The sequence below is a fragment of the Vombatus ursinus genome, unplaced genomic scaffold (genome assembly GCF_900497805.2).
Source record: "Vombatus ursinus unplaced genomic scaffold, bare-nosed wombat genome assembly UNPS02014822.1, whole genome shotgun sequence".
Lineage (NCBI taxonomy): Eukaryota > Metazoa > Chordata > Mammalia > Diprotodontia > Vombatidae > Vombatus > Vombatus ursinus.
In genome coordinates, this window is record NW_020954600.1 from 12,425,264 (window position 1) to 12,448,111 (window position 22,848).

Below are 22,848 nucleotides of genomic sequence, written 5' to 3' on the forward strand. Positions count from 1 at the left end.
CTTCTTCTTCTTCTTCTTCTTCTTCTTCTTCTTCTTCTTCTTCTTCTACTACTACTACTACTACTCCTTGGTATGTGCCTGAATTGAATTGAAGAATATCATTACTGGGAGAAATGTTGTGGTATTCCCTCCCAAGAATATGAAGAAACACTTTGACCCTATTCTACTACCAGCACCATATCCTATTCTTTGGATAGAGCTTGATAGAATGGAAACATGGATTTAATTTTAAGTGATGGACCTGGAATGTTTTCCAGGCTTGTCTGTACAGTATTGATCCTCTTTGAAAGACACATTCAATTCCATTTACAAATATCTGTTGACTGATAGTACTTCTATCTTCTGCACTCAAAAGTCATTTAGGAGTTTCAGAGAGAGGGTGAGGTAGCCTGACATTCACACTCAGAATGTGTCATCAAGGACAGCGAGGTGGTGCAGTAGATACCCTGGAGTCAGGAGGACCTGAGAATATGCTATGGGTTTGGATTCCATAGGAGCTTAATTTTAGACTAGAATTTTATTATTAATCATATGATGTGGGGCAGCTAGGTGGCGCAGTGGATAGAGCACCAACCCTGGAGTCAGGAGGACCTGAGTTCAAATCCAGCCTCAGACACATAACACTTAGTAGCTGTGTGACCCTGGGCAAGTCACTTAACCCCAATTGCCTCACAAAAAAACCAAAACAAACAAAAAACCATAAAACATTTGATGTGGCACAGTGGAAAGAGCCCATGATCTGGATTGAGAGGGCCGGGGTTTGAATTTTGACTATATGACTTTGGGCAAGTCATTGAACCTCTGCAGTCCTCAGTTTCTCCATCTGAAAAATGAAAGGGTTGAACCAGCTGCCCTCTAAAGTCCCTTCTAGTTCTAAATTCATAATATTATGTGAGTAATAACCATTCTCCAGTGACTAAAAGTGAGGAGATATGACTCAGTTAGGTATTTAGCACATGATTGCCCAAATACTGTTGATTTTGCTTCTTGTAGACTTAAAACAGGAGGCAGAAAATAGCAGTTACCCAATGACTCATTCTACATCCTTTATACCACAACTTTACATATTGGAGTTGACACTCTGGCAGCCAACCAGTTCATCTCTATTTTGGTTTATAGATGTGGAGGTTTCTCCCATTCTTGTGGTACTCATACTCCAATGACATATGTGGTCATTTAGAGGTCTGAAAGCTTGGTTCTTCTCTCATGTTCCATCAGCTGGTTGGATCTGTGTGATGGTTTGGGTAAACCCAATCATAGTTTTGGTTAACCAACAGTCCTCTGGAGGTCCATGGGACTGGGGGAGGAGGCAACTCCACTTTTCTAATTTAATTTTAGCTACCTTTTATTAGGACCACACGCGCTTGTGTTATTGTAAAAATGAATGTAATGATGATGATGATGATGACAATAATAATAATAATAATAATAATAATAATAAAATATGATAAGAAATCTTCATCTTTTGCATATCTGTTGTGGTCAGTCTGTTATCAAGCAAGGTAAAAAAGGTTTTGGTCATCTTCTCCTATTAAATGAGGCAAGGCATCAGAGTGGATTGAAGGTTGGACATATAATAATGATAGCTTGGGCCAGCTAGGTGGCTCAGTAGATACAGCATCAGCCCTGGAATCAGGAAGACCTGAGTTCAAATCCGTACTCAGACACTTGACATTACCTGTGTGACTCTGGGCTAGTCACTTAACTCCAATTGCCTCACCCCAAAAAATGATAGCTAACATTCATTTATATAGCACTTTAACGTTCACAAAATGTTTTACGTATTTGTCTCATTTGATCCTCACAATAACTCTGGGAAGTAGTCACTATTATCATCCCCATTTTATAGAGGAAGAAACTGAGGATGAGAAAGGTTAAATGATTTGCTCAGAGTCACACAGCTAATAAAAGTCTTAGGCAGGATTTGAACTGGGGTCTTCCTGATTCCAAGATCAGCTCCCTATCCATTATATCACCCAACTTAACTTAGAGTTGGAGGTTCAAATACTGTCTTGAACACTTTTCAGCTACATGAGCCTGAACAAGGCACAACCTTTGTGTGCCCCAAAAGGCTCCCTCAACTTTATGAAATATGGAGACAAGTAATAGTAGACAGAATTGGCTCTGTGGTGGGTGGATGTGGGTTCAGATCCTTCCTCTAGTGTTTACTATGCATATGACCTTGGGCACACAGAGACACCTTGCCTCTCTTAGCCTCACTTTCTTCAGTTTTAAAATGAGACAGTTAAGCAAGATGGTTTCAGATCTGCTTACCTGGATGGAGTTCCCAACACTGAGGAGGGAGAAAATCCTTACATATTGACATATACAATCTCCCTGCTAAAGGTGTTTGTGTCTTTGTTCTTCCAAAAAACTAACCAAAATGCCTTCCTTCCTTCCTACCTTCCTTGCTTTCTGTCTTTCTGTATGTCTCTCTCTATCCTTCAATTTTCATTCCCTCTTTCCCTCCTTCATGTCTTCTTTCTCTCCTTCCCTTCCTTCCTTCTTTCTTTCTTTCCTTCCTCTCTCTTCCTTCCTCCCTCCCTCCCTCTCTTACTCCCTTCCTTTCTTCCTCCCTCCCCCCTTTCCTCTTCCATTCTTTCTTTTCTTCTTTCCTCCCTTTCTTTCTTTTTTCTTCCTTCCTTTCTTCCTTCCTTCCTTTTTCTTTCTTTCTTTCTTTCTTTCTTTCTTTCTTTCTTTCTTTCTTTCTTTCTTTCTTTCTTTCTTTCTTCCTCCTCCCTCCCTCCCTCCCTCCCTTCCTTCCTTCCTTCGTTCCTTCCTTCCTTCTTTCCTTCCTTCCCTTCCTGATGGCACAATGGATACAGCACTGGACCTGGAGTCCTGAGTTCAAATCCACCTTTAGACACACACTAGCTGTGTGATCCTGGGCATATTAACCTCTGTGTTCCTCCATTTTTCTCAATGTAAAATGGGATTATAACACCTCTCAGGGTTGTTATGAGAATCAAATGAAATAATCTTTGTAAAGTATTTAGCACCATTCCTGGCACACAGTAGAAACTTGATAAATGGTTATTCTCTTCCCCCTTCTCTCCTTGTAGAGGATGGTTCTAGAATCAGTCACAGACACTATATTACTCTTAATGTAGCCTAAGATTTCTAGCCTTTTTGAGCTGCCAAATCACACTGTTGACTCACTTCGATAATAGCTACCATTGAGCTTGTAATCCTCTAACACTTGAGAAATTTTTCAGGTGAACTGACATTTAACCACACTCCACCTGTCTTGTACTTGTGACTTTAATTTTCTTTTTAAACTCCTATGTTAAGACTTACATTTATCCCTATTAAATTTCATCTGACGAAATTCGGTGTAATCTCTACTGATAACAGGATAGAGTACAAAAGGAAAATCACCTCCCTCATTCTAGAAAGGCAACTTGTATTAATGAAACTGAAGATTTTATATATGCCTATATATACATACATACATGTATACATATATACATACGTATGCATATACATATATACACACACATTGTGTGTGCTATGGTTGGGAAAAACTCCTACTGAACTAGAGCAGGTCCACTAAAACCCCCAAGTCTTTTTCAGATAAGTTATTATCTATCTATATCTTCTCATGTAATTGTAGACTAGATTTTTGAACTTTTATTACTTACTTCATTCTATTAATTTACACCTTATTAGATTAAACTCAATGTTCCAGAAATCCCTTGGGATTCTATCATCCATCATGTTGGCTCTTATATCTACCTTATATCTACCTCTTATATCTACCAATCTACAATTGGATAAGCCTGGCACCCCTTCTCTTTAACCAAATCTTTGGCAAGAGTGTTAAGCAGCAGTACAGATTCCTGGGGCAGTCCACTATAGACCTCTCTCCAAGTTGACATCAATTCATTAATGAATGCTCTTTGGGTCCAGCTATTCAACCAACCCCATCTCCACTTACCTGTATTATAATCTATGTCTTACCATCTTGTCCAGAAGGTTAGTATGAGAGTCTTTGCTGAAATCTGGTGCTGAGTCCCTAGACCCTGTTGGGTGCTAGACAGGAGGAGAACACCTTTCTGAGATGAGCAAATATGTTGACGGTTTCCTGCTAAGGCAGCTAGAACATACAGTGTATAGAGTTAGGCTTAGAGTCAGGAAGACCTGAGTTCAAATCCTTCCTCTAACTAGGTGTGCAATCCTAGGCAAGTCACTTGGCCTCTCTCAGCCTCAGTTTCCTATTACATAAAACAAGGATAACAATAGCACAAACTCACAGGGTTATTATGAGAATCAAGTGAGATATGTTTTAAGTACTTGATTTTGTTGTTGTTCTGTTGTTTTAGTTGTGTCTGACTCTTTGTGACTCCATTTGGGGTTTTCTTGGTTCTAACATTGTATATGTGTGATTGTGGTTGTGCTGCATCCTTCGTTCTTGAAGATGACCATTACATCAGGGAAATGATGACACGATTCGCAATTGACACAGATATAGACATATAGACTTGTATTGGTAGAGGAAGATCCATATATGTGTGTGTATGTGTACTTTTGTTTTATGTGAATATATGTACAATAATAATAATAATAAGCATTTATATAGCACTTTAAGGTTTCCTAAGCATTTTACAAGTATCATCTCATTTTATTCTCACAACTACCCTGGACTGCTGCTGCTGTTATTCAGATGTTTCTGACTCTTCATGACCGTGTTTGGGTTTTCTTGGCAAAGATACTGGAATGGTTTGCCATTTCCTTCTCCAGATCATTTTACAGGTGAAAAAACTGAGGCAAACCGAGTTAAACGACTTGCCCAGGGCCACACAGCTAGTAAGTGTCTGAGGCCAGATTTGAACTCACAAAGAGATAGTCTTCTGGTTCCAAGCCCAGCACTCTATGTATGCACTATGGCGCCACCTAGCTGTCCTTTAAAGTAATTAAAGGGTCATTATTATTATATTGTATGTACTTTTTAATTTACATATTGTCTCCTCCATTCAAATATAAGCTTTTTCAGGACAAAACATCTTTTTTTTTCTTTTTTATCTCCAGTGCATAGTAAATGCTTAATATTCCATTTTCAATATTTCCATTTAATATTTCCATTTTCAATAATAAAATCACTCAAGGATAATAACATTGATCATGGTAGGAATGTTATTCTATTCACTACTGGTCTTTAAATAATAGTCTTTTTAAATATGAACTTAATTATCAAATAATATAAACATTTCAATATACAAAGAAGGACAAAGAATAAGATTGTATGTGAGCCCATGAACCTCTGTTGGAGATAGTGTATTTTTAAGAGTATATAAATTTACAAAGGTAGCCACAATATGGCCGTGTCTGTTGGTGACTGCTTTGGATTGCACTAGAGGTCTTCAAGTGAAACTCAGATGACGATTTACCAAGGATTATTGTAGACAGCATTTCTTGACTGGTGAAACTTGGACTAGGTGACTTCTGAGATGCCTCCTTCCAATTCTGAGATGCTGATCCTGTGTGGGCTATGTGACTCCACCCAATGTACTAGAAGCCATCCTCTGGGACTGAGAATATTTTACAAATACCTGTGCAATACACGCCGCCATCTTATTAAGTCATTGCTCTTTCCTTAAAAATGTTTCCTTCGCACTGCTATCTGGGAATATGTTTGTTCTTGAAAGGCCAGCTTTCAGTGACGATGTCACAAAGTGTCTCAGTGTCTCCAGTCTCTTAAAATGTGTCAATTAAAATTTAATTTTCCCCTGGTTTGTTGTGTGATTTCCCAGATGACAACTCAAGACACCTTCCTTATTGTTGGAGATGTTACGTAGCAAACTAGAATTAGTAAAGGCTTCCTTCAAAAACTCAAGGGTCACCTTTTTCATGAAGTCTTTCTTGTTGTTCAGTCATGTCCAACCCTTTGTGACTCCATTTGGGATTTTCTGGTGTGATTTGCCATCTCCTTCTCCAGCTCGTTTTACAGGTGAGGAAAGGGAGGCAAACAGGGTGAGGTGACTTGCCCAGGGTCACAAAGTGTCTGAGATCAGATTTGAACTCAGGTCTTCCTGACTCCAGGCTCAGCATTCTATCCACTGCACCACCTAGCTTTCCTGGGAGATAGTTATTTAACGTAGTGGAAAGATTATTATTATTCCTCTTATATAGATGAGAATTGTCCACATCTATCTAGTAGGTATCTGAGGCAGGATTAGGACACGGGTCTTCCTAACTCCAGGTCCAGCAGCCTATCCAGAGGGCCATCTAGTTGCCTATGACTTTGGACTCTAAGCTCCCTTCCAGGTCTAAATCAATGAGTCTGTCATAGAATGATTCTTCCCTTGCCTAGTAATCATTAATAGTTTATCTTAAATCTACTGTGCATTTGCTTACTTTAATATGCATTTATTTATTACATCTCACAAGTGGAATTAAAGGTCTTTGAGGACAAATCCTGTTTCCATTTTGATTTTTTGTATCCCCAGCACCCAGCTCCCTACATATGATCTTTCACAAAATTGGTGATTAATATATATATATATATATATATATACATAATTGCACTGAATCAAATATTAGGTATCTGTCAGTGATTACCACTAAACCTTGGAGATGTGTCTTTCAGCCTCATCCAAAACAGCAGCAACAATAACAACAATAGCATTGATTTGTAAGCAATTAAGAACATTTTAAATAAAAAACCAAATACTTATAATTGCCAAACTACTTTTAGCTGTTAAAAATGCTGTAAGATTTTTGGAAGACACTGCATAGAGAGCTATCAAAAAAATCAATACCCATGTGGAAAGGACTAGGGACATCTATATCTATAGATAGGGACATCTTTATCTATCTATCCATCTGTCAATCTATCTATCTATCTATGTCTGTATATTACATCTCTATTACTCTCACCATCCTGTCTGCTAGTGGTCTGGTCATGTGGATCAGAAGTGCTAAATGCATAGCCAAAATACTCGAACAGACTGAACCAGATTAAAAGGCAATTGGGAATTTAATTTATATTTAACAAAATAAATTAAAATGTAATAAACATAGATAATGTTAATTTGTGGTTTTCTAAGTCAATATGTGGCCTGCAAGGATCTGTATGTATGGGTTAGTGGTCCTGTTTTTATTTGAGTTTGTTGATGCTTTTTGTGAACTTACCATCAATCAATCTATGGATCAATAAGTATTTTTTAATTGCCTTCTGCGTACCCACTAAGTGCCAGTGATAAAAAGACAAAAATGGAATAGATCCTACCCTCAAGGAGCTTACATTCTACAGAATTTGGGTTTAGATACCACTTTTCTTCAATGACAAAAAGTCATTTTATCCATCTGTGCAAGAGTTCACAGACTATTAAACAGAAAAAGAACAAGATAACAGCTTGTCCCAAGACCAGTTCTATCTGAACTCCATTGAACTAAGATGAGGAGATTAAGATGAGTAGCCATAGTTGTAATAGTTCATATTTACAGAACATTTTGGGGTTTTGTGAAGTGCTTTATATGGATTGTTTTGCTGGACAAAATGCTCTTCAGAGATTCTGTGACTAGGTACAGCTCCCCAGGCTTCCTTCATGAGGCTAGAAGAGGCAGATGCAGTGAGCCTGAGTCAAGACTTGGTAGGTTAGTGCATGGTGAGTCATTGCTCCAGAGGATTCTGTCCCAAAGGCCAGGAGCTACAGACAGGCAGAGGAAATGATGAAAGCCTTACTTTGCTTCCAATGATATGCAAAGTCATTGATGATTCCTCCTTCCCAGCATCCAAGCACCAGATTCATGAATGCCTTTCCCTCCCCCCAGGGAGAAGGTGAGATCACAATTGCTCTGTTTTTATGTTTTCCCACATGTGACTGGAAAACTTTGTGCACAGATGTAAATGGCCTCGACATCTTGGGTAACAACAGCAAAGTGATTCATGTTGGAGATATCACATGATGCTGATGCAGCCCCTGGGCATTTGACTCCTCCATGCCACTGACTTCTTGTTCTGACACACAGGAGAAGTTCCATATTAAGCCACAGATTAAATGATGGAACTAGGAAGGTATTGACTAGAAAAAAAGAGAGGACAAAAGGAAGGTAGCTAGTATGGGTCAAGAGAATGATTTAAACTCAAATACAACTGATCCCAAGACTTCTTATCCATGACAACACACTTCTTAATAGTCCCAGTCAAAAGGAATTGTTGAACTATGAGACAGGCAGGGGGCATAGTTATTATCACTCTGGTGTAATAGAAACAGCCCTGGCTTTGGAGATAGGGGAGTTGAGTTCAAATCCTGCCTTTCCCTCTGTGTGACATTGGTCAAGTCTCACAGACCTGTGCCTCAGTTTTATCATCTGTAAAGTGGTTCAAAATGCCTCCAAAATCCATTTCAGCTCTAAATCCATGATCGTATAGTCAATCAATCAACAAACATTCATTAAGCACCTGCTATGTGAGAGACACTGTCCTTAGATATAAGCTCCATTTTATAGGTGAGGAAATTAGGACTTGAAAAAGTCAAATGATTTGCCCAGGGTCACATGAGTAGAGTATGGCAGAACCCAAACTCTCAACTCCAAATTCAATGATCTTCCTATAACTCTTGACTACCTCTCTAGAATGTGCTCAACCCCATTAGGTTATGAGCTCCTTGGAAGCATCTTCTAGCCTTTATTTGTATACTCTGTGATTATCACAGTGCCTGGCATAGTGCAAACACTTAATTGATGCTTATTAATTGACCAAAGACAATATAAATGTTAAGTAAAACCTGGGCCCTATTTTGGTCCACTTCTTTTTTACCATAATGCTCAGAGCTTTTTAAATTATCTTAGAATCCTGGATGATAAGTCACCAATGGAAGAAGAATCCAGCCCCAACAGAGAACTCATAAGATAAATGTTAACTGGAGTCCAACTGTTATGCTATACATAGTTCTTGGATTGGATAGCTTCCAGCCCCACTGCTCAGGCAGGAAGTGAGATTGATGACCCAACACTTGACACATTATTCTGCCACTTTGGGGTGTTTGGGGGTTGTGGTCCTACTGGAAAAGCCATAGAAAGCCCATAAACAACAAAAACAACAACAGACCCTGACCATTTGTACTCACTGGACTCATTGGTTGCTTTTGGCAGGGATGTTGGATGGTAGGGTGGGGTTCTGGCTGCTTTCCAGGGTAAGAAATACCACACTCCCATCACACTCTGTTCAGATTTTTATTTTCTATTCTAAAAGAGACTTGCTAATGGTAATGGGGAAGTACTTTGCAACTTTTTGAGAATTTCCAATTGAGGGTTGGACAAATTTCCATAGTGGGTAAAAGCAGTAGGACCAGAAAGATCCAGCCATGCTTGCAGATACTTCGGGAGGAAAAAAAAAAGTGAGCTTTACAAATAATGTGATTACAATATGGTAAAACCTGAAGGATGGGAAGTTAGTCAATTTGCTCATCCAATGAAGAAATCCATCTCTAGTTAATATAGTGATTTCATCCAAATAAATCTTTTCCACTAAAACTTTAAAACTGTGCTCCATACTAGGGAGATCTTTCATTACGGTGGTCTGCACATTCCCTTTCTTGATGTACATTGAGATCCCTCCACACCTTAGAAAACATGTCCATGAGTTCTTCTGGCTGAAAAATTAACCACAGAGTAATGAATATTTTTTTCTAAGGGGTCATAGGATCATAGACTTAGAAGAGATCTTAGGAATTGAAGATGTGGAATCCAGCCCCCTCATTTTACAGATGTAAAAGCTGAGGCCCAGGGAGATTAAGTGATTTACCCAAGCTCACACAGAGGTTGGATTTGAACCCAGAACCCCTGACTCCAAAGCCTCTGTTCTTCCTCTTTACCATATGAGATTAACTACCAATTTTCCCTTTATATATATACATATATGTATATATATATATATATCCATTATAAAATGTCTTTATACTACTCTTTCACAATAAAAGGGAACTGTGAAATCCCTTGTCAAATAATCCCAATGAACTACTAGTATGAGAAAAATAAATTATTTATTTAATTGGCACTTTCATGGTTCAATCATAAGATCTGGAATCAAAAGAAGGGACCTTGGAGATTATTTAATCAAATTACTTCATTTTACAGATAGAAAAACTGAGGTCCAGAAAGGTTAAATAAATTGCCCCAAATTGCACAATTATGGCATCAATCTAAAAAGGTCTTTGGAGCTCATTCTTCTACTCCCTTTATTTTATAGATAAAGAAACTGAGAACCAGAAAGGTTGTGAGCTGCCCAAGGTCTCATAGACAGTGAGTAGTAGAGCTGGGATTTGAACCTAGGTCTTTCAGTTTCTAAACCTAGAGCTTATTCTACTGCTGAGAAACAGAATGGTCTTTGACCTCTCTTAGTTGGGTGGCTGTGTTTAGATCAGTTCCAAGGACTATACATTAGCTTATCAAAGTCACTTTTTAAAAAACAAATTGATCATTAAGCAATTATTATTATTGAATGGCCCAATCAAATTTCCACAAACCAAGCAATAAAGAATAAAAAATTTAGAGCTGGGATGAATGAGGACTGTAAATATGTCCCTTCTCATTAACATGTCCTCTCTGCCATTAGAATGTAAACTCCTTGAAGGCAGGGCTGTTTTTGTCTTTCTTTTTATGCCTACCACTGAGCAAAGCATCTGGCACCTGTTGTTGAGTCATTTTGGTTGTGTCCAACTCTTTGTGATCCCATTTGGAGTTTTCTTGCCAAAGATACTGGAATGCTTTGCTATTTCTTTTTCCAGCTCATTTTACAGATGAGGAAACTGAGGCAAACATGGTTAAGTGACTTGCCCAGGGTCACACAGCTAGTCAATGTCTGAGGCCAGATTTGAACTCAGGTCTTCCTTACTCTACCTACCTAACTGCCTCCTGGCACATTGTAAATGCTCAATAAATGTGACTTGCATACAGGGAGTATGCAAACCCGGGGTCCCTTTACTCCAAAGTCAATACTTTTTCCAGCACTTTCCATTGATGAACCCAAACAATAAAATGAACCAAGTTCAGTTTGGAATAGCTCTAATGAGTAGAAAGTATCTTTGGAATTTCTATAACCTGTCTTCTTAAAGCAGGAACAGTCTAAAGAGAAGAACGATTTGTGGATTGTGGATCAGAATGACTGGAATCCAATGATAATAGAATGTAAAAGATATAATAGGACTTGAGGGACGTGGATTCCAGCTCCACCTTTGACACTCTGTGTGATCTTGGGTATCACCTCTTACCTGGGCTTTAGTTTCCTTGTCTGTAAATAAGAGGTTGGAATGGATGACCTCTCTAGCCCCTTCCAGCTCTAAATGCCATGACCATGGAAACAGCTTTCTAAAGGGTGAAGACAGCTGAGTGCCACACCATTCCTACACCATATGACACCACACTTCACCATATCTGATGAGGCCATGTGTGATACATAAGACTGAAGGACAGTCATCAAAAAGAAGAGGATGGAAGCCTTCTCTTTTCTATAGAGTCCTGTCCAGACAGTTGATCCTCCTTCAGGCTCTTCGTTTGGGCTGAGAATTTGCTGTTGGATGATGAATCAACATCTTCAAAGATTATTGCTTAGACTTGTTGGCTCCAGAGGGTAGAAGTGGGAGGTGGATTCAGACCTGAGATAAAGGAGAACTTCCTAATTATTAAATCTATCCCAAAGTCTTCAGGAGTTGGGAATTCTTCCCTCCCCTACTTTCCCTCCATGGTAGCTGGTATCACAGTGAATAGAGCACTGAGCCTGGACTCAGCCTCAGATACTTACTAGCTATATAACCCTGGACAAGTCACTTCACCTCTATTTGCCTCAGTTTCCTCAACCATAAATGGGGATGATAGCACTTTTCCCAAAGTTGTCGTGAGAATCAAATGAGATAATATTTGTAAAATGTATTGAGCCCAATGCCTGGTACACAGTAGGTGCTTAATACAGTTGCTTTGAGGAGACCCTGGATGTCCACTTGACAGAGATATTAATGGACAGAATCCTTGTTGAAAGACCCTTTCAACTCTAAGAGTCTATGATTCCTTTTCCCATTGTGGACATCATAAAACACTTTGTAGTACTTAGCCTGCATTATTTTGTGGTTACTTGTGTTTGTGGCACCCCCCCTACTTGGACTGTAAGTTTCATGAGGGCAGGGATCATGTCTTATCTAAAATGTGTAGGTCTTAGAGTACGTCCTCCATAAATGCTTATCAAGTTGTTGAAGACCAGTAGGACAGGACTGATAAACAACGGGAAAGAAGTGGTGAGAACTGGAGCTGTCCAAAGTGGAATGGGCTGCCTCCAAGGAAACGCATTTCCCTGGACGACCACTACCAGGGTTGTGGAGGGGATTTTTTGTTCTGGAATTCTATGATTTCCCCACAGTGATAACACAAAATGAAACCCTAATAAACTTCAGGCTTCAGTGAAATAGGAGAGAAGCGTTTGAGGAGCAGGCTGGTCTCTCTGGTATCCCTGAAATTACATCTTGTAAGTGGCAACCTCCTCTTTCCCGGCTTCTTCTTTCTTCTGCTCTCCCTTCTTTTCTGGTTCTTCCTCAACCTCTTCCTCATCTCCCTCCTCTCCCTCTCTCCTCTCTCTCCCTCCATTTCTCCTCTTCCTCTCTCCCTTCTTTTCCTTCTCCTCCTCATCCTCTTCCTCCTCCTACAAAGGCCCTTCATGATTGATCTCACTTTGTTCTTAGTAATAATGAACTTGTGGCCAGGTTTCAACCCAACTTTGTAAGAAAGTCAGGTTTTATAAGCAAGGATAGGGCACTTCCTCCTGAAAGGGGGAGTGGGGCAGTTTTATTAGCCAGGTTTGCTGAACTTGGTGAAAGGAGAGGATTTAACTTGAGAAAAAGAATGATGGGCTGTGACTAACATACCTAGAGGGCACTAGCTCCTGTCTTTTTAGCTCGCCATCTGCCAGGTGCGGAGAACTGCTAATTAACCTGCTTTTTTAGTCCTTGCCAAGGAGGGAGTATCTCTTCCCGTATCAGAGGAGGGGGAGGGTTCCAAAGCTCTGGGAGAAGAGCGTCCAGACCTCTTTTCAGAGCCTGGCCGGGACAAACATGATTTCATCCAAGTTTACTGTTCCATTCCCAAAGGTAAACATACATTCTCTGCATGTTTCAAAGGTTTAGAGATTCTGATCCTTAGATGTGGGGCCTTAATAGCACCAGAAATGACCCTCTGAGTCAAGTGACTGTTCCATGTCCCAAACCAGATCCGTTTTTGATGTTCTGCAGACAGCCTGGCTGGCAGGGAAGGGGCCATGGGCCAGTGGAGGGTGCTGGACCAGACCCAAGGACTAGCCATGGCACTGATGTCTGTGGGAAGTGCATGGGCTGAAATTCTTTGGGCCCAAAGGACCAGTCATAGCCAAAGCAGGTGGAGTGGGCAGTGGACCCTGACCCTACTGTCACCCCTGCTCCCCTTCCCACTTCTCATTGACAGTTCAGAGTCATACGTCTGGCCTAACCCAGGAAACTTGTGCTTCTTTTTCTTCCTCCTCCTCCCCTTCCTCTTTCTCTCCACTCTCTCCTCCTTCTCCCTCTTCTCCTCCTCCTCCTCCTCCTCTTCTCTCCTTCCCCCTCTCCCTTCTCTTCCTCCTCCTCCCCCTCCACCTTCCTCTACTTCTCCCCCCTCCCATCCCTCTTAGATTTCAGTCCTACTCCTTAGAGGGAGTCTCCAATGGAGGCCTATTCTTTTACCCTGAAGTGATATGAGGGTATTAGTTCAGATATCAGGAAAGACAGAAAGAAACAATGGGTTTCTTGTTGCACTAGTCTAATAGAGGAGACTAGGAGGGAGGGGGAAGACAGTGTAAATGAATGGAGAGATCTGGATGCTGTTGCCTTAAAATACTTTTATTGATGCCTTTTTTATTTCAAATACCTCAGTCCTTTACTGATATTCACCACCTTGCAAAAAAGAAAAACAGGTTAACAAGACCTGTAGACAGTAAAACTGTGTCTGATAGTGTGTGTGCCATTGCAAACCCATGATCCACCACCTCTTCATCTGCTTGGTCAGTACAGAGCTGGGCCACCTTTTATCATTGGCATCATTTATATTACTCCAGGAGCAGACATTGCTTTCCTGGTTCTACTTCTTTAACTCCACATCCATTCATATTAGTCTTCCTATACTTCTCTGGGCTGGGCCTATTTGTCATTTCTTATAGCATAATCATATTCCATTTGATATGTGTGTATGTTCAATCATGTCTGACTCTTCTTGACCCCATTTGGGGTTTTCTTGGCAAAGATACTGGAGTGGTTTGCCATTTCCTTCTCCAGCTCATTTTACAGAGGAAACTGAGGCAGACAGAGTTAAGGGACTCATCCAGGGTCACACAGCTAGTAAGTGTCTGAGGTTGGATCTGAACTCAGAAAGATGAGTCTTCCTAACTCCAGAACCACCTGGCTGCCTCTCACATTTACATAGGCACATCTATGTAGGACATGCTGAGATTTACCAAGTACTCTCCCTCTCCTCCCCGCCATGATGTGAAATAGTTTTTAACAAGTATTTTGATTCCCAGTTTACATAAGAGGAAGCTGATACACAGAGATAGTGACTTTTTCAGGAGCCCTAGATGTGACTATGGGGCCTGTGTTTTTTCCACCCCAGTACTTTTCATCCTAGAGCTTTCAAAGGACCCAAGGATTCTAGATTTTTAGATGAAAGGAACTTTTAAAGTCATCTAGTCTAATCCCTTCATTTTATAGATGAGGAAACTCAGGGCAAAGAAATGAAGCGATGTCCCCAAGGTCAATCAAGTTACCACAGATTGGGGAATTGGACTTTACGTCGTCTGACGCTCAATCTAGATCTTCAATAGAATGAAAGCTTCTAGAGGGTTGGAATGTAACAACAGCATGTAGGGCAGTGCCTGGCAAAAACAAATGCTCAATAAATCACTGTTGATTGATCAACTCATATCTATTTCCCTCCCCCTCCCCTTTTCCCTGCCCACCATGAGTGCTAGGCACCAATGTTCCCTGATTCAAAGAAAATGATGCCTATCTGTACATGATCATAGGGAAAAGTAATTAGCTTTAGTCTTTTCCTATGACATTATATAATGTTTATTATGTGCTAGGCACATAGCAAAAAACAAAAACAAAAACAAAAGACCCCAGTCCATGCCCTCAAGGAGCATAGATTCTGCAAGATGCAACCAATGTTGGGTGGAAAGGGTTCAATATGGACTTGGATAAATATAAGGAAGGTGGGGGGGAGTTGGAAGGAGCTAGATCTAGGATTTCTTTAGTGTGGAGGATGTTTGTTGACCCACAGATGAGGTGTCTTATGAATAATAATAGCGTAGAGATGTAAGAACTGGCACCTCACCCTGACTTCAATGCCCAAGTGAATTTAGAGAGGGGCCAGCTAGGTGGTTTAATGCAGTAGGGTCAAACTCTGTATGACCCCACAGAACTAATAGAGGGGATTACCAAACTGTACGTAAGGATCATTGCCAGCCACGTATTGACTTAGAAAACTACAAATCACCATTACCTGTGTTTTATTGTATTTTTATTAATTTTGTTAAATATTTCCCCATTATATTTTAATCTGGTTCAGGTAGCTCTCGGGGCTAGAGGAGCAAATTGCTGGACATCTCTGCGCTAGGCATCTATGTATGAGCTTGGTTTCAGAGGGCCAAGGACGCAGATGATTCCCTCCAAAGAAGGACAGAAGTAGGGTGAGAAACTCTAGATATCCCAGAGTTGCCAAGGAGCCTGCCAAAATTGACAAAACGGTGACCCCTTAAAAGTCCCTGGGGGGATTCTTTAAGGAGGAGGGAATATTCACTCCAGTTGAAAGCTTACAGCTGTAGGAGTCGCAGCATCCCGAAGCGTGCTCTCACAGAATTCCTTTCCCCAACTGACGATTGCCCTCATTTTTCCCATAGTGGGGAAGTCCCCCTTCTTCACAGCCTTTCTCCTAGAGATTCCAGACCCCTTTCTCAGTGGGGTTTTTTCTGGGGCAGAGCCATGAGGCCAAACCCAGGGACTCCATCCTCCCAAATTTTGGGTTCTCGAGATGGGAAGTTTGACGGGCGTTAGTGAGAGGATGATGGGGGGTGGGTAATTCCCACTTGCTTCTCACTGGGCAAGTCCATCAGTTGCTGGCGGATTCCCCTGGGAAACACTTTTTTTTCTTTTTTTTTTTGCCACCTCCCAGACTGAAGAAGTGAGAGAGAAAATTAGCATCCAGTGAAGGAGAACTGGAGTGTTCGAGGCAGGAAATTTGGAACAGACGCTGCATCTAATAAGCCTATTATTAGAGGCTCTTGGCGGAGGAGGAGGCATCGAGTGCTAATAAAAAGTAGGCTCTTTGAGCTCAGCCACGAATAGTCTCAAACTCAGCAGCAGCTCCCTCCCCCCAGACCCTTCCTCTTCCGAGCCCCAGAGGATGTTTTGCAGAATGGGTGTTGCTTGCGAACAAACTTTCAGTTAAGTAAATGAGTCACAGGACGTGGGTTAAAAAAAGAAGAAACGTGCTGTGATTTCCCAATGGACTCAGCTGTTAAAATAATGCAACAGAGAGGGTAAAGTTTGAACAGATCATAGCCTTGTTCAAAGTTTTCCGTTATCAGAGCATCTGTCTCACAAGGCAGCATCATGCTGAAGGAGTCAGTCAGTAAACCTGTTAAGCCCCTACTGTGTGCCAGGCATTGTAGTAAGTGCTGGGCATACCAGAAAAAACATAATGGACAGCCTCTACCCTCCAGTAACTCCTAGTCTGATGGGAGAAGACAACTATGTACAAACAAGTATGCAAACAAGCTATTTGTTGTTGTGAAGTCATTTTTCAGTTATATTCCACTCTTTGTGACCCCATTTGAGGTTTTCTTGGCAAAGATACTGGAGTGGTTTGCCATATCCTTCTCCAGCTCACTTGACAAATGAGAAAACTGAGGAAATTAAGACAAACAGGGTTAAGTGACTTGCCCAGGGTCACACAGCTAGGAAGTGACTGAAGCTAAATTTGAACTCAGGTCTTTCTGACTCTAGTCTCAGCATTTTATCCACTTCTATCCTGCTGGTCCCCAGAAACAAGCTATAGACTGGGTGAATTGTAGATGATTAGTTGAGTGAAGGCCTAGAACTAAGGGGGATGGGGAAAGGTTTCTTGTAGAAGGTGGAATTTTAGCTAGGACTTGAAGAAAGCTAGGATGTGGAGATGAGGAGGGAGAGTAGTCCAGGCATGGGGGACTGCCAGTGCAAAGGCCTGGCATCTGGAGATGGAGTGTCTTGTAGGAGGAATATAGAAGAGACCAGCATCGCTGGGAGGGTTGGGTTTGGGGTGGTTTTTGAAAAGTTGCCCATTTCAGGATGGTATTTTTCTTTCTTTTTTTTTTTTTTTTGCTTTGGGAGGCTCAAAAGTAGAAATTTTCAAGGTGAACACTGTGCTTTTCTAGGTGTCCACTCTGGCTATTATAATTGTAGAATCCCACCTCTGTACCTTTTCAAAGCCGTCCCTCTTGCCAGACACATGCTATCCCATCAGTGTGGCCTCTTGGAATCCCAAGCTCCAGTCAAGACTCAGCTGTACAGCCACCTTAAGAGGACCTTCCTGAAGATCCATCCACCTGTTAGTGCTTTCCAGAAACACTTTGCATAAATTTTGTTTGTATTTATCTATGTTTTCCTCCAGGAGAGTGTAAGCTCTTTGAGGGCAGGAGATGACTAGTTTTTGTCTTTGTATCCCTAGCCCTAAGCTAAGTGGTTGTTGGGACAGCTAGCACTTTGAATAGGGTCCTGGGCCTGGGGAGGGAAGAACTGAGTTCAAATTCTGCCTCAGACACTTACTAGCTGTATGACAGTAGACAAATCACTTAACCTGTATGCCTCAGTTTCCTCATCTATACCGTGGAAGCCATTTTAAATTGAACACCATTCATTTTATTAAAATAAAATATCTTGAATAGTAGTATTGAAAGTGAGCTGGGTCCCATTGGCCAGTTGATGCCCTGGCACCGAAGGCCAGGCTCCTGATTATATCTGGTTGAGAGAAAAAAAGAGAGAGCCTGTTCCTCCATTTTGTAGCTGCTGGCCTTCATCCCTGGTCTCCCTGGACACCTCCACAATCTAAATTCTCTATTTCTCTTACAGTGCCAACAGTATGCCCAAGCAAGTGGAAGTCCGGATGCATGAGAGTCACCTGAGCTCAGAGGAACCCAAACGCAGAAACTTGTGCCTGAGGATATGGGACAATCTCGGGAAGAACCTTCTACTTTCTTTGACGGTATCTGGTATGTCCTGGATATAATTCCACTTCTTACTGGTCTAAAGGAAAGGGGACTGATTACAGGAAGGGGGATAACTAGCCCAGAGAAGGATGAGTCATCCAGAAGCAAATAATGATGATGATGATGGTGATGATGATGATGATGATGATGATGGTGATGATGATGATGATGATGATGGTGATGGTGATGATGATGATGGTGATGATGATGGTGATGGTGATGATGATGATGATGGTGATAGTGATGATGATGATGATGATGATGATGATAATCAGGTACTATTATGATCCCCATTTTCCAGATGAGGAAACTGAGGTGAATGGTGATGAAGTGACTTGCTCCAGGGTCCCACAGCTATTGTCTTAGGCAGGATTTGAACTCAGGCCCTCCTGATTCCAGATCCAATGCTTTCCATGCTAGGCACCATACTACAAGCAAGTAGGTAGCGTAGTATATACAGTGCTGGACTCTGAGTCAGGAAGAACAACAGCAACAATAATAATAGTAGCTAGCATTCTATATAGTGCTTTAAGGTTTGCTAAGTGCTTCACAAATATTAACCTGATTTTGTCCTCACAACAACCCTGGGGTGGGGGGTAAGTGCTGTTATTATCCACATTTTACAGAAGGACAAACTGAAACAGACAGAGGTGAAGTGACTTGCCCAGGGTCACACAGCTAGAAAGTATCTGAGGCTGGTTTTGAACCTGGGGCCAGAGCTCTATCCACCATGTCACCTAGCTGCCTAAAGGAAGAACTGAATTTGAATCCTATCTCAGATTGTGACCCTGGAGAAACCACTTACCTTCTTAGCCTCAATTTCCTCATTCATAAGAAGTGAATAATAATAGTACCCATTTCACAGATGAAATAATTTATTCAGAAGACTGGGGTTTAAATACCAGCTCTACCACTTGCTAATCATGTGACTGGATGAGGTCTCTTAACTTCCCTGGGACTCAATTTCCTCATCAGTAAAGAGAAGGATTATGATGATGGTGGGATTCTTGAACTTTTTGTGTGTTAATGGACCCTTCTGGAGTCCAGTTAAGCTTAGTGATTTCTCAGAATAATATTTTTAAATGTAGAAAAAATATAGAGGATTACAAAGGAAACTAATTATTAAAATACAGTTACCAATATAAGTATATACATATACAGTACGTATATATATATATATATTGACAACTGTATTATTACTATATTATCTATTTTTATATACATATACATTGGTAATTGTATTTCAGTATTAATTTCCTTTGTAATCCTCTGTATTTTATAATTTTAAAAACATTCTGAGAAGTCTGTAAACTTGATGATAAATACACATATATGTGTGTTTATGTGTATAACTACATATCTAGATAACGTATTATTATATATGATAATATATGATATAGTAATAATTATATAATACGATATTAGTAATTATATGATATAATATCATATACTAATACAATACTATATATAATTACGTATTATAAACTATTAATAGGTAATATAATAGATGGCCATATGATATATAATAATTAAATATGATTGTTATCTGGATACATGTGTAGATGTGTATGTATACATATATACATATATGTGTGTATACATACATACATACATACATACCACCTCACAAGTTCACAGACTCCAGGTCATAAATCCCTGCTCTAAGGAGCCCAATTCAATGTAGGTTCCAATGAGGTCAGGTATAGATTCATTTTTGTTTTCCTTTCTCCAGGGATGGCACAATTCCTGGTGAATGAGAAGTACTACATAAATGTTAGCCTTTTGATTTTTATCCCTCAAACAATGACCAGCATAGAGTAGCCCTTTTATTCATTCTTGTTGGGTTGACTCAAAATGAATTGATGCGAGTCCCTGACTGTTTTTAAGTCCCATGCTGTTCATGCTGCAAAATTCTCCTTAGGAAATGGGGCTGCCTGTATCAATAGGAGGAATAAGATATTTTTTACTTGATTTAGTTTCAGGGTACACAAGGCTTCACCTGACCCAAAATATGTCCACTCACCCCCAAGATGGCAGCCATTTTGTTCTCCCACTTAGTTGACATTTTACAATTTTTAAAAAGTGTTCATTAACAATAAAAAAAAATTAACAAAAGCATCTCATCTGTTTTCACATTCTTTTCTAATTTTTTTCTACTATGAATTCTTTTCATGTTTTTCTGTTGTTATTATTGGGTTTGTATGTGTGTTTGTGTGTGTGTTCATATTTTGTCTGCTTGTAGTTAGCATGTCTATTGCTGTGATGACCATTTTTTCTTCATCCTGTATCCTTATTTTAAAAAAAATTTCCCCCAAGTCTCTTTGATTCTCCATATGTGGCATTTCCTGTGCTGAAATCATGTTGTATTATGCACATGTTTTAAAATTTTGGGTCACCCAAAGGGCAGTGGAAAGGCACGTGGCAGCCAGGAATAGGCCCCAGTATGTTGTTCCCCAACAGGAATTGTACAAGAAAGAGGGAAGAAGAGATGTCACCTGACAGATGAATGGCTGGGCCAGTTGCATAATCAAGAACTAGGAACAATCAATGGCCAGTCCCATGTACTCCACTAGTATCTACGCAATGTCCAGAGACTCAAGCCAGCTCCCCAGAATATCAGGTTCCCCTGCCTCTGATGCCTCATGGAGGCTTCCTAGAAGGGTGTGGTCAAGAGTCTCATTGGCTTGGCAGCCTTTAGAAAAGGGTCTCTATTTATCCTGTTGGAGGAAATCCCCACCTCAAAATCACTGACTCATTGAAGTACCAATGGACGTCCATATATTTTCACCATAGAGTCACTGTTAGGGACAGGTCCTCTCTAACTTAAAGGATATTGTGTGACTCTCCGTAAGTTAACAATCTAACGTACTGTCCTTGCTCATCTAGCTAAGAAGGATTCCTTTGCAATTGACTTTTCACTTACTGCATTAATAGAAGCATTACTTAAAAGAGTTGAAACAAGACCATGGTGAAGTTTATCCAGCCCCAAAAAAGAAAAAGCAAGACTTGAATTTAAAAAAAAATCAAAATAATACTCATAAGACTTAATATGTGAAATATACGAGAAGAGCCTAGCATAATGCACCTTGTGGGTTCATTTTTACTGATGATCAAATTATGTCTTCTTGGTGGTCATAGAGAATATTGCTGATATTAACGAGCAAAGCCTAGACATAACAAGGGTAATACCTTTTCATGACTACACCAGTGTAATAAGGCTTTTACTTAGTGAAAATAAACATTACTTTAGGATTTTGAAGTAAAACTTCAGTCAAGGTATCTCTTTTCTAACTATGGAGTCAAGAGCATGAAGGTTGAGTTTCAGCTTCCTGCTTTTCAGATAGCAGAGAACTAGTTATGCAAATATAAATATACTTACTTGCAATGAAATTCTTTTGGCTCGTTCCACAAATTACAAGAAAAAAAAATCATCAGCAAACCTGAGAGAAGCAAAAGCGTAATCAATCACCGAAAGCCCACTGTTAAAAGATACTGGTGTTCCCTGGGAGGGATCCCAAGGTCTCATCTAGCCTTCTGCAAACAGGATATGAACAAGGATGAGTTTGTCACCTTAACAAACGGGGGCCAACCCAGTGAGGAGGGGGCTCCTTTGAAGCAAGCACCTGTCCCTCCTTGGGTGACTAGACGGAAACTAGGCAATTAGAACAGGAAAGTCAAGTGCTAACAACACTCGATCGTCATGGTATGTATAGTAGATGGAATACAGCCTTACAGAATCAGCAGACTAGGGTCACTGTCCTCTTCTGACTCCCACCCGTGGGACCTTGAACAAGTTGCTTACCCTCCCTAGACCTCAGTTACCCCATCTGTAAAATTGGGGTTTGGTCTCAGCGGCCTCTGAGCTCCCTTTGAGGTCTAAATGTGATCTCATAATTTACTGGTTGCACGGTCTATAAGCAAGCAACGTTTTGTCTCTTAGCCTCAGTTTCCTCATTTGTAAAATGGCCTTTAAGGTCCCTTCTAGTTCCGTATATATGCAAATTGGTTCTTTTCCATTGAGATAATTAGCTGGGACTTGTTTAGTCAGCATGGATGGAGGGCATCGGCTCCCACTGGTGGCTGATGGCTGCGGTCCCCAGAATGAGCCCTTGTGTAACTTCTCCATCTGTTTCATTTCCCCTCTGAGAAGCTCTGTCCATCATGCCCATCTGTTCCTTGGCCCTCCTGGAGTTCGGCTACTCCGGGCTACGTTGGCTGGGAGTTCAGGGAACAGATACTCAGTGATCTCAGAACATGACATTGGGCTTGTCACCGTGAGTGGGTTTTCCACGGGTCACTGAGGACTTTCTGCATCTCTGAACAAGTGGGGTTTTCCGTTTTTCAGACTGAAAGGCCTGGGGGAGAGAGCAGGGAATGTGCCGAGAGGCCTCTTCTCCCTCTACCTCTTAGATTCCGGTTCCGGCCAGCAGGCTTTGGGACTGACTTCTGAGGCCAATCTGTTAGAAGCCCCTCCTTTCAGGCTGCTGTAGGGGCTTTTTGGCCATCGAGAGCAACCAGACCGCTCTTGTGGTTTCTGATGTGGTCTTCAGCAGTTAACCGTAGACTCACAAGCCATTGTTAGTGTGAAACAGTCCAAACTGATTGTGGTTCAC

At 40.7% G+C, this 22,848-nt stretch overlaps 1 protein-coding gene across 1 annotated transcript in view; it reads left to right on the plus strand.

Moving 5' to 3' along the window:
• Window positions 1-22,848, plus strand: part of SLC1A2 (solute carrier family 1 member 2) — a 146,909-nt gene that overhangs the window by 66,728 nt on the left and 57,333 nt on the right. The window contains exon 2 of the mRNA XM_027837820.1: window positions 18,099-18,238. Within this exon, the coding sequence (XP_027693621.1) occupies window positions 18,109-18,238 (130 nt within the window). The 5' untranslated portion in view covers window positions 18,099-18,108. The remainder of the gene's footprint in view (window positions 1-18,098; window positions 18,239-22,848) is intronic.